The 14,568-nt window shown below is 44.4% G+C and overlaps 1 protein-coding gene across 1 annotated transcript; it reads right to left on the reverse strand.

Moving 5' to 3' along the window:
* Positions 1-1,699: 1,699 nt before the first annotated feature.
* LOC137358353 (probable G-protein coupled receptor 139) lies at positions 1,700-10,253 on the reverse strand. Its single transcript, XM_068024295.1, has 3 exons — positions 10,010-10,253; positions 5,784-6,664; positions 1,700-1,798 (listed from the first exon to the last, which is right to left on the reverse strand). Exons 1-3 carry the CDS (start codon positions 10,251-10,253, stop codon positions 1,700-1,702), a joined length of 1,224 nt encoding a protein of 407 aa, XP_067880396.1.
* Between the last annotated feature and the right edge of the window lie 4,315 nt (positions 10,254-14,568).

Raw genomic sequence — 14,568 nt, forward strand, 5'->3', positions numbered from 1 at the left:
CATCAGGGGACGATATCACAAGCGAATTTTAATACATGGGACTCAGGTGAGAAAAAAAACATCTGCTGTAGCTAAACAGGAGCATGGAGGTGTCCAACTCCAATGTGGCACAGGACATTGTTGTTGAGCCTATGCTCAGCTGATCCAAAATGTACCTCAAAAGCTGCTGAATCGCCTTTCCTAGTATGGAGGACCACCTGGGGCACGCTGGAAGTGAACAGCAGCATGCCCTGCACCATTAGATGTGTTTCCAGCTTTATAGCACTGACACCAGTGGATCTCCAGAGCCACAAATTGCGGCCAGGCTGAGATACAGAGGAATCGAAATGTTCTTTACAAAATGAATTAGATAACGAGTGAAAGGAAACAAGCTGCAGGAATATGGGAATGGGAGTAACTGAAGGGTTGAGGCCATGGAAGCGGGTGAAAATATTAGAATTAAGGGATTTCCAGAGTGGAAACCTATGTAGTTCAGTGAGCATGGGGTTTTGAATGGGATTTGGCGCTAGTTAGGATATGGGCAGCAGCTTTGGATGAGTTTTGGTCTATTAAATGTTGCAAATGAAGGGTGGAACATTAGGGCAACCGAGTCTGGATTTGACAGAGGCACAAATGAGGGTTTATATTGCAGATGGGTGGAGGCAGAGGGCAATATTATGGAGGTGGTCGTCAGCATGATGGGTGAGGGAGAGAATGTTGAATCAGAACTCAGCTCAGGGTGAAAGAGTCCGTGAGTTTGTGAACAGTCAGGGTCAGCCTCAGACAACAGCCTGAGTGGGGAATAGATTCGGTAGACACGGTGCAGCGTTGGTTTTGGGAACTGAAGTTAATTTCATTTTTTCCAATGTTGACATGACAAGAGCACTAGTATAGTGATATAAGATGTATCGATTTAATAGCTGGATATAGCGAATTACCAGGGACCCCAGAAACAGCAAAAATGAAAGAGCAAATTACCTCTGCAGTCATAAAGTTAGAAATGATTTATTGCTCTAATAGCTGCATACAAGGTCTTACCAAAAATACCAACTGCAACAAAGTGAGAGAATAAGTGACAAAAGCAGTAACATGGTTAAACCTTGTTTATAGAATTAATATCTGAATTGAAAGACTTACTAGGGACACCGATGATAGCAAGGATGGGATAGTAACTGTACTGAATCATTTTCAGTCCGAAATAGATCCGTCGATCTAATGATCGCCGATCATCATCTTCAGTAAATAGGTGAAACCAAACCAATATATTCCTGACTACTGTTGTTCCATTCCAATCTATGGTTCTCAGCTTCTGATCCATCATTGTAACATTCCAATCCATTGTTTTGAAATTCCAGTCTATCCTCTCCCTCTCTCTGGAGCCGCAATCCCCGTTAGTGCTAGAGGTGATGTTCACGCTGACACATTGAAATAAGTCCCTTACTAATAGAAGTGGGAAATCCTCCAGTGACACAATGACTTGCCCGCAGAGATTGACATTAATTCCAGTCACTGAACAAACAGGTTTAGTTAACCCCTTTCAATTCAAAACCTTTTCTTTAATTTTATTAAGTCGAACTTTTATGCAATATGCTTGGGATGTATGAAGGTTGCTGAGGGAAAGAATGGTGGAAATTGCAGTGACACTGTGATAATCTTTCAATCACCTTTTGGCAATGGAAGAGGTGCCAGAAGGCAGTGATTTACCAATGTTAAACCCTTTTTAGAAAAAAAACTGTATTAGGTAAACCCCATAACAAGGATAAATGGGTCTTTTTCTGAATGGCATGCAGTGACTGGTGGGGTACTGCAAGGATCGGTGCTGGGACCCTAGCTATTCACAATATGCAAAAATGATTTAGATCCAGGAACTAAATGTAATATCTCCAAATTTGCAGATGACACAAAACTGAGTGGGAGGGTGAGTTGTGAGGAGGATGCAGAGAGGCTTCAGGATGATTTGGACAAGTTGAGTGAGTGGTCTGATGCGTGGTAGATGCAGTATAATGTGGATAAATGTGAGGTTATCCACTTTGGTAGCAAAAACAAGAAGGCAGATTATTATCTGAATGGCTATAAACTGAGAGAGGGGAATACACAACGAGATCTGGGTGTTATCATACACAGTCGCTGAAGGTAAGCATGCAGGTGCAACAGGTGGTAAAAAAGGCAAATAGTATGCTGGCCTTCATAGCGAGATGATTCAAGTACAGGAGCAGGGATCACTTGCTGCAGCTACACAGCGCCTTGGTGAGGCCACATCTGGAATATTGTGGGCAGTTTGCGTATCCTTATCTGAGGAATGATGTTCTTGCTATAGAGGGAGTGCAGCAAAGTTTTACCAGACTGATTCCTGGGATGGCGGGAGTGACGTATGAGGAGATATTGAGTCGGTTCGGATTATATTCGCTGGAGCTCAGAAGAGTGAGAGGGGATCTCATAGCAACTTATAAAATTCTAGAAGGGGGGATTTCAGATATCTGGAGCATTGGGATCGCGTCAGGGACAGATGGGACCTGTACAAGACGGACGGGTTGCTTCTAAACTGGAGGGGCACAAATATCCTGGCTGCGAGGTTTGCTAGCGTCACTCGGGAGGGTTTCAACTCATGTGGCAGGAGGGTGTGAACCAGAGCAGGTAAATAAGGCCAGTAAGACTAAGAGGAAAAGCAGGCATGGGGATGTTGCGGGCTGGTGGGCTGAAGTGAATTTGTTTCAATGCGAGAAGCATAACAGGTAAGGCAGGTGAACTTAGAGCTTGGATCAGTACTTGGAACTATGAAGTCGTTTCTATTTCAGAGACTCGGTTGCGAGAAGGACAGGATTGGCAGCTAAATATTCAAGGATTTAGAATCATCAGGCGGGATACAGGGGGATGTAAAAGGAGTGGGGGAGTTGCATTACTTGTTAAGGAGAGTATCACAGCTGTACTGCAGGTGGACACCTCGGAGGCGTCGTGCAGCGAGGCAATATGGGTGGAGCTCAGGAATAGGAAGGGTGCAGTGACGATGTTGGGGGTTTTCTACAGTCCTCCCAACAGCCAGCGGGAGGTCGACAGATATGTGAACAGAATTTGGAAAGATGTAAAGGTGAGTAATTTTAACTTCCCCTATATTGACTGGGACTCACTTAGTGCTGGGGGCTTGGATGGGGCAGGATCTGTATGGAGCATCCAGGAGGGCTTCTTGAAACAATATGTAGATAATCCAACGAGGGATGGGGCCGTACTAGACCTGGTATTGGGGAATGAGCCCAGCCAGGTGGTCGACTTTCAATAGGGGAGCATTTCGGGAACAGTGACCATAATTCCATAAGTTTTAAGGTACTTGTGGATAAGGGTAAGAGTAGTCCTTGGGTGAAGGTGCTAAATTGGGGGAAGGCTAATTATAATAATATTAGGCAGGAACTGAGGAATTTAGATTGGGGGCGGCTGTTTGAGGGTAAATCAACATCTGACATGTGGGAGTCTTTCAAACATCAGATATATAGAATCCAGGACCAGCACGTTCCTGTGAGGAAGAAGGATAAGTTTGACAAGTTTCAGGAACCTTGGATAACACGGGATATTGTGAGCCTAGTCAAAAGGAAAAAGGAGGCATTCTAAATATCCCGCAGGAACAGACTCCCATCGAAATACATCCCCAGGAACAGACTCCCATCGAAATAACCCCCCGGGAGCAGACTGCCAACTGAATACCGCCCCGGGGATGACCATCCCTCCATCGTAAGATCAGAATTAGTGATGTTGACTGATGATTTCAGTTTTCCACACTATTCACAACTCCTTAGATACTAAAGCAGCCCATGTCCAGATGCAACAAGAATTGGACAACATCCAGGCTTGAGTGAATTCGAACCACACAATTGCCAGGCAATGACCATCTCAAACAAGAGAGAATCTAACCCCTTGAAGTTCACTGGCATTACCATCACTGAATTCCACACTATCAACATCCTGGTCTTACCATTAATCAGAAACTGACCTGACGAACCACAAAAATGCCAAAGCAGGTCAGAGGTGGGGAATCTTGCAGTGAATAACTCAACTCATGATTCCTCAATGCCTGTCCATCATCTACAAGGCACAAATCAGGAGTGTGATGGAATACACTGCACGAGCCTGGATGAGAGCAGATCCAACAACACACAAGAAACTCGGCACCACCCAGGACAAAGCAACCCTTTTGACTGGAAGCCCACTTACCACCTGCAACATTCACTCTGTTCACTACTGACATACAGTGGCAACAGTCTGTACCATCGAAAAGAAGCATTGCAGAAACTCATCAAGGCTCCTTAGGCAACAGCTTCCACCTAAAAGGGCAAGGGCAGAACATGTTTCCCTTCAAGCCACACACCATTCTGACTTGGAACGATATTGCTGTTCCTTCACTGCCGCTGGGTGAAATTCCTGGAACGCCCTTCCTAACACGTGTACCTAAACATCAGCACTTCAGCAGGCCAAAAAGGCCACTCACGGGTCACGGATGAATAAAAGAAGCTATTGAGTAGGGTTTTAAAGTGTTATGAATTTCATTAAGTGTTATAAAAGATGATAAAGAGTACAATGTTTGCAGTCGATTATAAAAACAATCCAAAAGTTCATGAAAGATTACGAAGTGTCATATCTTGTTATAAAGGTGTTTATATTATTATGAAGGATGATAAAGTTGATGAAGTTTCAAAGGATTATAAGGTGTTATAAAGGATGATGAATGGTTACTGAGCATCATAAATACTATAACATTCTATTAAAAACTATAATCAATCAGAAAAAAATGGTTATAAAGGAGTACAAAGAATTCAGGCTCAGTCTTCACACCATCTTCGGTCTTCTTGGTTTTGTTGTTCTTTATGTTGCTATCCTGGTCGAGATGGAGACCGCCAATGGACAGGGCTGCTGGTGGTGCTTTTCCCTTATGCTTTCCACTGCATCATTGGCTGTGCATGGTGGGCGAGGCTGGAGAACCTCAGGCACTGCCCCCGTCCATTGTGCCGTTGCCATGTGGAACAGCCTCTGCTACCACTTCACAGTCACCATAGGGAACAGACCCCACCCAATCCCAGTCACAATGATGAAGAGACCCTGCTCCCACACATCCGCTGTGATGTGAAACTGGCACCGCCCAGAATCTCCAGTCACCGTGGGTCCAGGCACCTACTCTCTCTTCATTGAGCAGGGCAACAGGCCTCGGCAAATCCCAGTCACCACGGGGAACTCTGCAAAGCTTCATTCCCCCGGCCACCATGGGTAATAGGTCCCCTCCCCACTCAATTTCCACCATGGGAAAGAAGCCCTACCACCACACCCCACCCACTAATAGAACAGGCTCTGCCGCCACTCCATCATAACCATGCCGAGCAGGCCACACCGCCCCCCACCCCCCCACCCCCCGCCCTCCCCCGGCTGTATCCATGGAGAATGGGCCCTGCTACAAGTCCCTCATCACTATAGCGACTTCCCACAGCTCCCAATTATCCGTCACACTAGGGAACAGGCCCTGCCCACCCTGAGACGTCACCATGGGGGACAGGCCAAACTGCTTCTTCAACAAGGCGGACAGGGCACTCACAGCACTCTCATCATAGAGACACAAACCGCAACTGCTCCATCACCTTGGTGGAAGAACATGACCCTGCTCTGTCACCAAAGTAACGGGCTCTGCCCCTGGCTCTGGCACCACAGCGATAGCCTCCATCCTCGATCGGCATCATGGCAGCAGACTCTGGCAATAGTTGGTGGAAGTGTAAAAGAAAATGACAAGCTGCTGGAAATAACCAGTCATTTCTTTATTTAATTCATAGAACAATTTGAGTAAAGGGATATGTCAGCACATTCTTCAACTGCTCTCTGAACTGAGTCTGGGTCAGTGCATAAATCGCTGTGTTTGTGCAGCAACTCAGGAGCTGCAGCATGAAGCCCAATTGTATCAGATAAACGGGTACTGATGGAGCCACCGGCTCCAAATCCTGCATTCTTTGCCACATCGTATTCACCATTAACACAGCCCATAAGAGTATGAAATTGGCCGAGATAAGGAGCAGCAAAATTATGGATTTCCTTCGATTCTCCAACTCTGGGTCTCTGCGACACTCCCTACTGCTGTGGGCTCGGAGTCTCCTGCGACCTCTGCTGCTCACTAAAATGTGTCTGATGGTGAAAGCATTGAGCAGCAGAATCACCACAAACGGGACACATGGGGTTAGAATGTGATGGAGGAACTCGACTGTTGCCCAGACATGAGAGAAATAAACGTACATATTTGCATGACAAAACCAGGGTCTGTTCGCCTTCGAGTACCAACCTGTCAACATAAAATACCAGAAAATGTTCTTTAAGCAGCTCAGCACATTCACACTTCCCAGAACCACAGCCGCCGTTTTCTTGGTGCAATATTTACTTTTCAGCTTCTGGCAGCAAATGGCCACAAATCGATCAAAGGTGAAGGTGACCGTAAACCAAACAGAACAGTCTGTTGCTGCATGAAGCAGGACAGCGTGGATATTACACATGCGTATGGCCAACAGGAATTGAAACTGTTTTGGATAAACAATGGGAATGTGCCTCAATATAAGGTCGAGGATAATGACAAGTAGATCCGCCACTGCCATGGCCACTAAGTAGCGAGTGACACATTTGGAGAGCCCGCACTTTCCCCGAGACAGGATCACAATCGTCAACAAGTTAACTGTGAGGAAGTGAAACAAACCGAGAAATTATACATCAGGCTGGGAGCAAAGTTAACATTTTTGACTGAATACATATCGAGAGTTACAGATGTGTTCCTGTGCCCAATGGTGCATTTAAATGGGTATACGTAAAAAAAAAAACTGAATGGTTCTTATTGGCTGGAAGGCGGAAGAGATTAAATTGGAAAGGGGTTATGCTGAACTGAAATTGCTGAACTAAGTATTGATCAAAATCCTGCAATCCCTCCTTTCCCATGCCGAGTTTAAAAACAGTCCAAGTTCCAGCGAATTTCACTGATCTAAAACACATTTTCCTGTTTCTTTCTCCACAGATGCTGCCAGCCCTGTCGAGTCGTTTCAGCATTTTCTGTTATTATTCCAGATTTGTGGCTTCTGCAGCAATCTTGTACATAAAGTTAAATGTTGGACTGACTGAGAGATTCCCTCATCTGTGACAGGCAGCATATAATTCACTTATTCCAAAACAATAATTGGACATGAGTCCACTAAAAAAAATCAACAAAACAATTAATCCGAATTGTCGCTAAATTAACTGTAAACTAGGGAGTAAAAATAACAGTTGAAAGGAGTTTAGTATGACATTTGAGCATCAGTGATCACTATCAGTGGTGGACCGTCTTTAGTTCCTGTGACAGAGATAGGGTTTAAATGAAATAATCCTGATTTGTTTCGGAAATAGAGTTAAAATATGGATTGAATGTGGAATCAGGAATGGATTAATGGGAAATAAAATAGCAGTATTAAATTAAACATAAACACGATCGATGCTGGGACCCCTGCTGCTTGTACTGCACATTCATGTTTTAGATGTGAATATAGGATGTATGATCAATAATTTCAAAGATGACACGAATATTGGTGGTGTCATAAATAATGAGGAGGAAAGCCTTAGATTGCAGGACGATATAAATGGGCTGGTCAGATGGGCAGAGCGGTGGAAAATGGAATTTAATCCTGAGAAGTGTGAGGTGATGCAACTTGGGGGAACAAAAAAGACAATGGAATATACAATGGGTGGTAGGACCCTAGGGAGTACAGAGGGTCAGGGGGACCTTGGTGTACTTGTCCATAGATCACTGAAGGCAGCAGCATAGGTAGATAATGTGGTTAGGAAGGCATATGGGATAATTGCTGAGGCATAGAATATAAGAGCAGGGAGGTTATGATGGAGCTGTATAAAACGCTAGTTAGGCCACAGCTGGAGTACTGTGTACTGTTCTGGGCACCACACTATAGGAAGGATGTGACTGCACTGGAGAGGGAGCAGAGGAGATTCACCAGGATGTTGCCTGGGCTGGAGCATTTCAGCTGTGAAGAGAGACTGGATAGGCTAGAGTTGCTGTCCTTAGAGCTACTTCACAATAAAACATCCACAATTTATTTACCATTGAACTCAAGCTTGTCTAGTAACGTATTGCTGCCAAAACAATAAAACAATTAATGACTTCAAAAGGAAATTGGTTGGCCACTTGAAGTAAATAGACCTACAGGGCTAGAGGAATTGAATGGGGCAGTGGGACAGACTGATTAGCTCCGTGGAGAGCTGGCATGGGGTCGATGGGCGGACAAGTCTGCTTTTGTGCAGTAAAAGATACTATCACTCAATGACAGCATAGCATTCTCCCTCGATAAGCAACATTCTGGTTCGCTCTGGAGGTGCAAAGATGGTGAGAATGGCTGACTGCCTCAGATTGAAGCTGCTGCAGCTACAGCCAGGATAGTGAACATTCAGCAACTTTCAGCAACGTTTGCACAGTCACAAATCAAGTGCACATTAATCGATAAGAGTTGTTCATTTCCTTTAAATCTCCACTTTGACATTGGATTCCTCAGAGCCACATGAACCATCTGGAACTCCACTGCTTTGGCAAAACCATGGGATCTCTTATCCTGTATTCTCTGTGAGGGATAAAACGATTTTTTCTATTCACCTGGCCTGGATGCCCTCTGTCATCTCCCGAATGCATCAATGTACACACATTGGGAGGTGTTGGATATGTTGCTCCCCCACCACCTGGAAAGATGTCGATGCAGAGAATGGTCTTATCTGCCACTGACAGCTCTGTCTTGGCTTTGGTGTGAGACTCCAGACTATGTTGATGGAGGCTGCACATCTCTGTGACCACCTCCTTGTTGAATCGGAGTTACCACGCGTACAAATCTTGTGTTAGGTGTTGGTAGGAAACGTGCTCTTGAAAATCTCGGGTTGTCCAGCGCAGATCCCGCCAACGCCTTCCTCTTCGCAGAGCTTCCCTTTTCTGCAGCTTCTGCTCCATTTCTTGCAGATCAATGAGCGCTGTAACAATTGTCTCCATATCTCATCCAGAGTTGGGCCAACACTTCCTCAGCCCTCCCTGAATGTATGCAGCAGCTCACAAACCAACCTCCAGAAAAAAATCTACAGCACCTTAAATAACTTGGCATTAGCAAAGGTAAGTCAATAGCTCCTCACCTGTGAGCTGTATGCCTGGAACGGGCGTTCGGTGGACATGCAGAGACAGACCAAATTTCAAAGATGTGCATCAAAGTTGTTTGAACACCCTGCCCAACATGGAGACCCACACGGATACACCAGAAGTGGCTGGCAGCTTGTCCTGCACCATATTGTGTTTTATAATCTTTGCAGCACCAGCAAAATAGATTCATCCTTCAATGAAGCCGAGAATCATGGCCATGGAGAGATACAGATGAAAAGAAGTTATCTTTCAAAAGAGATTTGCGATAAATACTGAAAAGGAACAACTCACAGGGATATGGGAAATGGACAGAGGTATAGGAGTAATAGGAGGGGCGAGGACATGGAGGGGTTCAAACACAAGGATGGGAATAGGAAAACGGAGGTGCTGCTCGACCAGGAACCAATGCATTTCGCTGAGAACATGTGGATGGGTGTATGTGATTTGGTGTGATTTAGTATTAGAGATTTGAATCTCCTGTGGTGTAAGAGAGGTTGTAACTGTGAGTCTCACCAGTATAGTTTTGGAATAGGCGAATCTGGATTTAAGAAAAGCAATGATAAGGGTTTATACAACGGATGGGCTGAGCAGGAGTGCGATATTGTGCAGGTAGTAGGAGTCAGTATTGATGGCGGCCATAATATGTGATTTGAAGTCAGCTTAGGGTCAAAATGATTGCCCAGGTTGCAAACAGCTGCTCCAGCCTCAGATATTGTCAAGTGAGGGGGATTGAATCTTTGGTTAACATGTTGACTTTGTACCAGGAATCAAAGAAATGACTTCCATTTCCTCAATATTGAAATAACAAAGATTTGTAATAGAATGAATCGTGGTTTATAGATATAATAACTGGACTGAGAGACTTACCAGGGACACCAACCATAGCAAGGATGGGATAGTAAATGTGTTGAATAATCACAAGTGCATATTTGATCCGGAATTCTAATGTTAGCCAATGAAAATGTGCAGAAAGAAAATAAAACCAATTGGTTATACTTCTGCTCATTGCTGCCGCATTCCAATCTTCCATTCTCAGATTCTGATCAACTGTTGTAACTTTCCAGACTTCCGATCCCAGATTCGGGTCCATTGTTGTCGCATTCCAGTCCATTGTTCCCAGATCCTGGCCCATTGTCGCAATAATCCAATATATTCTTCTCAGATCCTGACCTATCCTCTCCCTCTCTCTGTAGCCACTGAACCCTGTTATCACCGGGGATGATGCTAACGTTGACACAATGGGATAACACATTGCAAAGAGTCCTTTATTAATGGAACATGGAATCCCCCCAGTGATACCATTAGCGACAATGGAGACAGATATTAATTACAGTCACTGAACAAACAAGTTCAGTTAATCTCTTTCAATGCAACACATTTTCATCGAGTTGTAGAGATATACAGCACAGAAAGAGGCCGGTCGACCATTCGTGTCAGTGCCGGCCATCAAGCATATAGCTATTTCAATTATATCATATCTCCCCTCAGCCTACTGTGCTTTAAGGAAAACAGCCCTAGCCTTTTCAGTCTCTCTACATAGCTGAAATTCTCCAGCCCAGGCAACATCTTGGAGAATCTCATCTGCACCCTCTCCAGTGCAATCACACCTTTCCTATGGCGTGGGGCCAAGAAATGCACAAAGTACCCCAGCTGTGGCCTAACTAGCGTTTTATACAGCTCCCTCATTGCCTCCCTGCTCATATATTCTATGCCTGGGCTAATAAAGGCACGTAACCATATGCTTTCCTAATCACCTTATCTACCTGTGCTGCTGCCTTCATTGATCTAAGGACAAGAATACCAAGGTCCCACTGACCCTCTGTACTTCCTAGGGTCCTACTACCCATTGTATATTCTCTTGACATGGTAGTCCTCCCACACTGCATCACCTCACACTTCTCAGGATTATATTCTATTTGCCACTGCTCCACCCATTTTACCAGCCAATCTATATCGTGTTGCATCTAAGGCTTTCCTCCTCACTATTTACAGTACCACCAATTTTCTTGCCATCTGTGAACATATTGATCATACCACCTGTCTTCAAGCATAAATCATTAATGTACACTACAAACAGCAAGGGATCCAGCACCGATCCCTATGGTGCACCACTGGCCACGGTCTTCCACTCGGAAAGACAACCCTCGACAATAACCCTCTGCTTTCTGCCATTAAACCTATTTTGGACCGAATTTACCAAGTTGTTCTGGATCCCATGACCTCTTATCTTCTTAACCAATCTCCCATGTGAGACCTTATCAAACGCCTTACTGAAGTCCATGTCGACTACAGCAGCTGCTTTGCCCTCACCTACACATCTCGTCACCTCCTCTAAAAATTCAATCAAGTTAGTTAGACAAGATATCCCCTGACAAAGCCATGCTGACTATCCCTGATTAATCCTTGCCTGTCCAAGTGGAGATTAATTCTGTCCCTCAGAGCTTTTTCCAGTAGTTTCCCAACCACTGATGTTAGACTCACCGGCCTTTAATTACCTGATTTATCCCACGATGTTGTACCGAACCTTTAACCTACTCGAAGATCAAACTGACTACCTACCCTTCATTCTACCATCATCCATATACCTATCCAAGAGTAGCTTAAATGCCCCTAATGTATCTGCTTCTACTACCACCGCTGGAAGCGCATTCCACACACCCACCACTCTCTGTGTAAATAAACTACCTCTGACATCTCCCCGAAACCTTCCTCCAATCACCTTAAAGTTATGCCCTCTTGTGATAGCCCTTTCCAACCTGGGAAAAAGTCTCTGGCTATCCACTGTATCTATGCCTCTCATCATCTTGTACCCCTCTATCAAGTCACCCCTCATCCTTCTTCGCTCCAGTGAGAAAAGCCCTAGCTCCCTCAATCTTTCTTCATAAGACATGCCCTCCAGTCCAGGCAGCATCCTGGTAAATCTCTGCTGCACCCTCTCTAAAGTTTCCACATCCTTCCGACAATGAGGCGACCAGAACTGAACACAATATTCAAAGTGTGGTCGAATCAGGGCCTTATAGAGCTGCAGCATAACCTCGTGGCTCTTAAACTCAATCCCCCTGTTAATGAAAGCCAACACACCATACGCCTTCTTAACAGCCCTATCAACTCGGGTGGCAACTTTGAGCGATCTATGGGCATGGACCCCAAGATGCCTCTGATCCTCCACACTACCAAAAATCCTGTCTTTAAGCCTGTATTCTGCATTCAAATTCAAACTTCCAAAATGAATCACTTCACACTTTGCCAGGTTGGACTCCATCTGCCACTTCTCAGCCCAGCTCTGCATCCTGTCAATGTCCCGTTGCAACCTACAACAGCCTTCCACACTATCCACAACTCCAGCAATCTTCGTGTCATCGGCAAACTTGCTAACCCAGCCTTCCACTTCCTCATCGAAGTCACTTATAAAAATCACAAAGGGCAGAGGTCCCAGAACAGATCCTTGTGGAACACCACTGGTCACCGAGCTCCATGCTGAATACTTTCCATCTACTACCACCCTCTGACTTCTATGGGCCAGCCAATTTTGTATCCAGACAGCCAACTTTCCCTGAATCCCATGCCTCCTTACTTTCTGAATGAGCCTACCATGGGGAACCTTATCAAACCTCTTGTACCACTCCAGTGAACAGAGAGGATCTGAAAATTTCTGTCAGAGCCCCTGAAATCTCGTCCCTTGCCTTTCCTTTTGTCACTCAATAAAGTAAAATATTTACCCAATCCACATGGGATGTATGACAGTTGCTCAGTGAAGGAATGGTGGAAACAGCAGAATCACCAGATAGAAAATGTCAATCGTCCTTGGCTGTAGGAGGCAGCAGAGGACTGGTGGACTGGAGGAGAGAAGCTGAAGAATGGACAGCAAGCCGGCTACAGACTCATAAAACAGTGTGTATGAGGTAAAAGGTGTTATGTCATACCGGTGGAAGGTGGGGAGTGGTGTTCCACATTGACCAACGCTGGGAACAGTATCGTTCACCAGTTACATAAAAAATGAAGCATAATTTGCAACTTTGCTGACAAATCCACACTGAGAATATAGTTAATAAAGAGGAAGAATGCAACAAAGTAGCGAATTAATTGAAAAAGGTTGTTTATAAACGATCAGAATGGACAATTAGACAGCAAATTAATTTCAATATAATTATATGTGAGGACTTTTGGTCAGAAGAATCAGGTTCTGAAATGCACCTTAGAACATAATTGCATGAATAGGGTAGAGAGGAACAGGTAATCAGAGATAAAGAGTTCAAATTAAAATTTAAAAGAGCAAACATGAAAGGTCACAGACCTAAAAAGTTAACTCTTTTTCTCACTCCACAGATGCTGCCAGACTTATTGAGTATTTCCAGGACTTTCTGTTTATAGAACTGGATTTCTCTTCGAATGAAATGGAATTGAAAAAGCAGAGCTGATATTAAACTAATACAGAACCTTGGTTACACAACACTTAGCGTGCTATGTACAGTTCTGGTCTCCATATTGCAAAAACGATATTGATGTACTGGAGAATATGCACTTATTTTAACCAGGATGATTCCAGAACTGAGAGAAATGCGCTATTTATTTCATTGTTCACCATTTATTAATGCTATCATTTATTTCCCTCTGTCTGATCTTCGCATTATGAAAACCAGATATGTATACTCCTCAGTTCTCTGTGACTCTTCTCACAGGGACACTCCGCACTGAGCTCAGAACAGTCAGTGGTACAGGTTACACGTGTAGAGACTCTTAATCATATGTAACAATATATCCATCAAATCTTAAGCAGTTCGAGAATATGTCGTTTCAATAAACACAGTCCAATATTCTTCCTATGTAATAGCAAGACAATAAAATTCATCACTCCTGACACACAGATTTTTATGACCCATCTGGGGGGGGGGGGGGGGGGGAAGGCGATGCTCAGCAGTAAAGTAAATGTAGTGCTTACAGTAACTGTACTCGGAGCAAGAAATTCATTGTACAGAGAATTAGAATGCTGTGACAATGCTATGTAATGTCAGGAATTAATTAACATCCGTTTCTGTCGGTGCAGTTTAATGGGTGTCTCAAACTCCGTTTTTTCATGGTTGTGCTTTCAGACAGAACTGTTCATGATATGAACATAGGAAAATGGGAACATAGAAGCAAGAGTAGGCCATTCAGCCCTTGGAGCCTTCTTCGCCATTCAATTAAATTTGGCTGATATTCTACTTTCCCGTGCTATCCCCACATCCCTGGATGTCATTTGCATCTGGATATCTGTAGATTTCTGTCTTCAGCATCCTCAATGATTGAGCTTCCACGGTCCTCTAGGGTAGAGAATGCCAAAGATTCACCAACCGCTGAGTGACGAACTTCCTCCTCAGTCTTAAATGGCTTACTCCTTATTCTGAGACTTTGCCCCCTTGGTCTACACCCACCAGCCAGGCGAAATA

This window comes from Heterodontus francisci, chromosome 49 (genome assembly GCF_036365525.1).
Source record: "Heterodontus francisci isolate sHetFra1 chromosome 49, sHetFra1.hap1, whole genome shotgun sequence".
Classification (NCBI taxonomy): domain Eukaryota; kingdom Metazoa; phylum Chordata; class Chondrichthyes; order Heterodontiformes; family Heterodontidae; genus Heterodontus; species Heterodontus francisci.

Bases quoted from the DNA above. Each gene is read 5' to 3' on its own strand.
- LOC137358353 (XM_068024295.1), bottom strand. From the start codon at position 10,253: ATGGACTGGAATGCGACAACAATGGACCCGAATCTGGGATCGGAAGTC. The intron at 6,665-10,009 runs GTAAGTCTCTCA...ACTTCCTCACAG, and splicing joins TGCTATGGTTGGTGTCCCTG to TTAACTTGTTGACGATTGTG. The intron at 1,799-5,783 runs GTTCTATGAATT...CTAGGGTCCCAG, and splicing joins CATATCCCTTTACTCAAATT to CACCGATCCTTGCAGTACCC.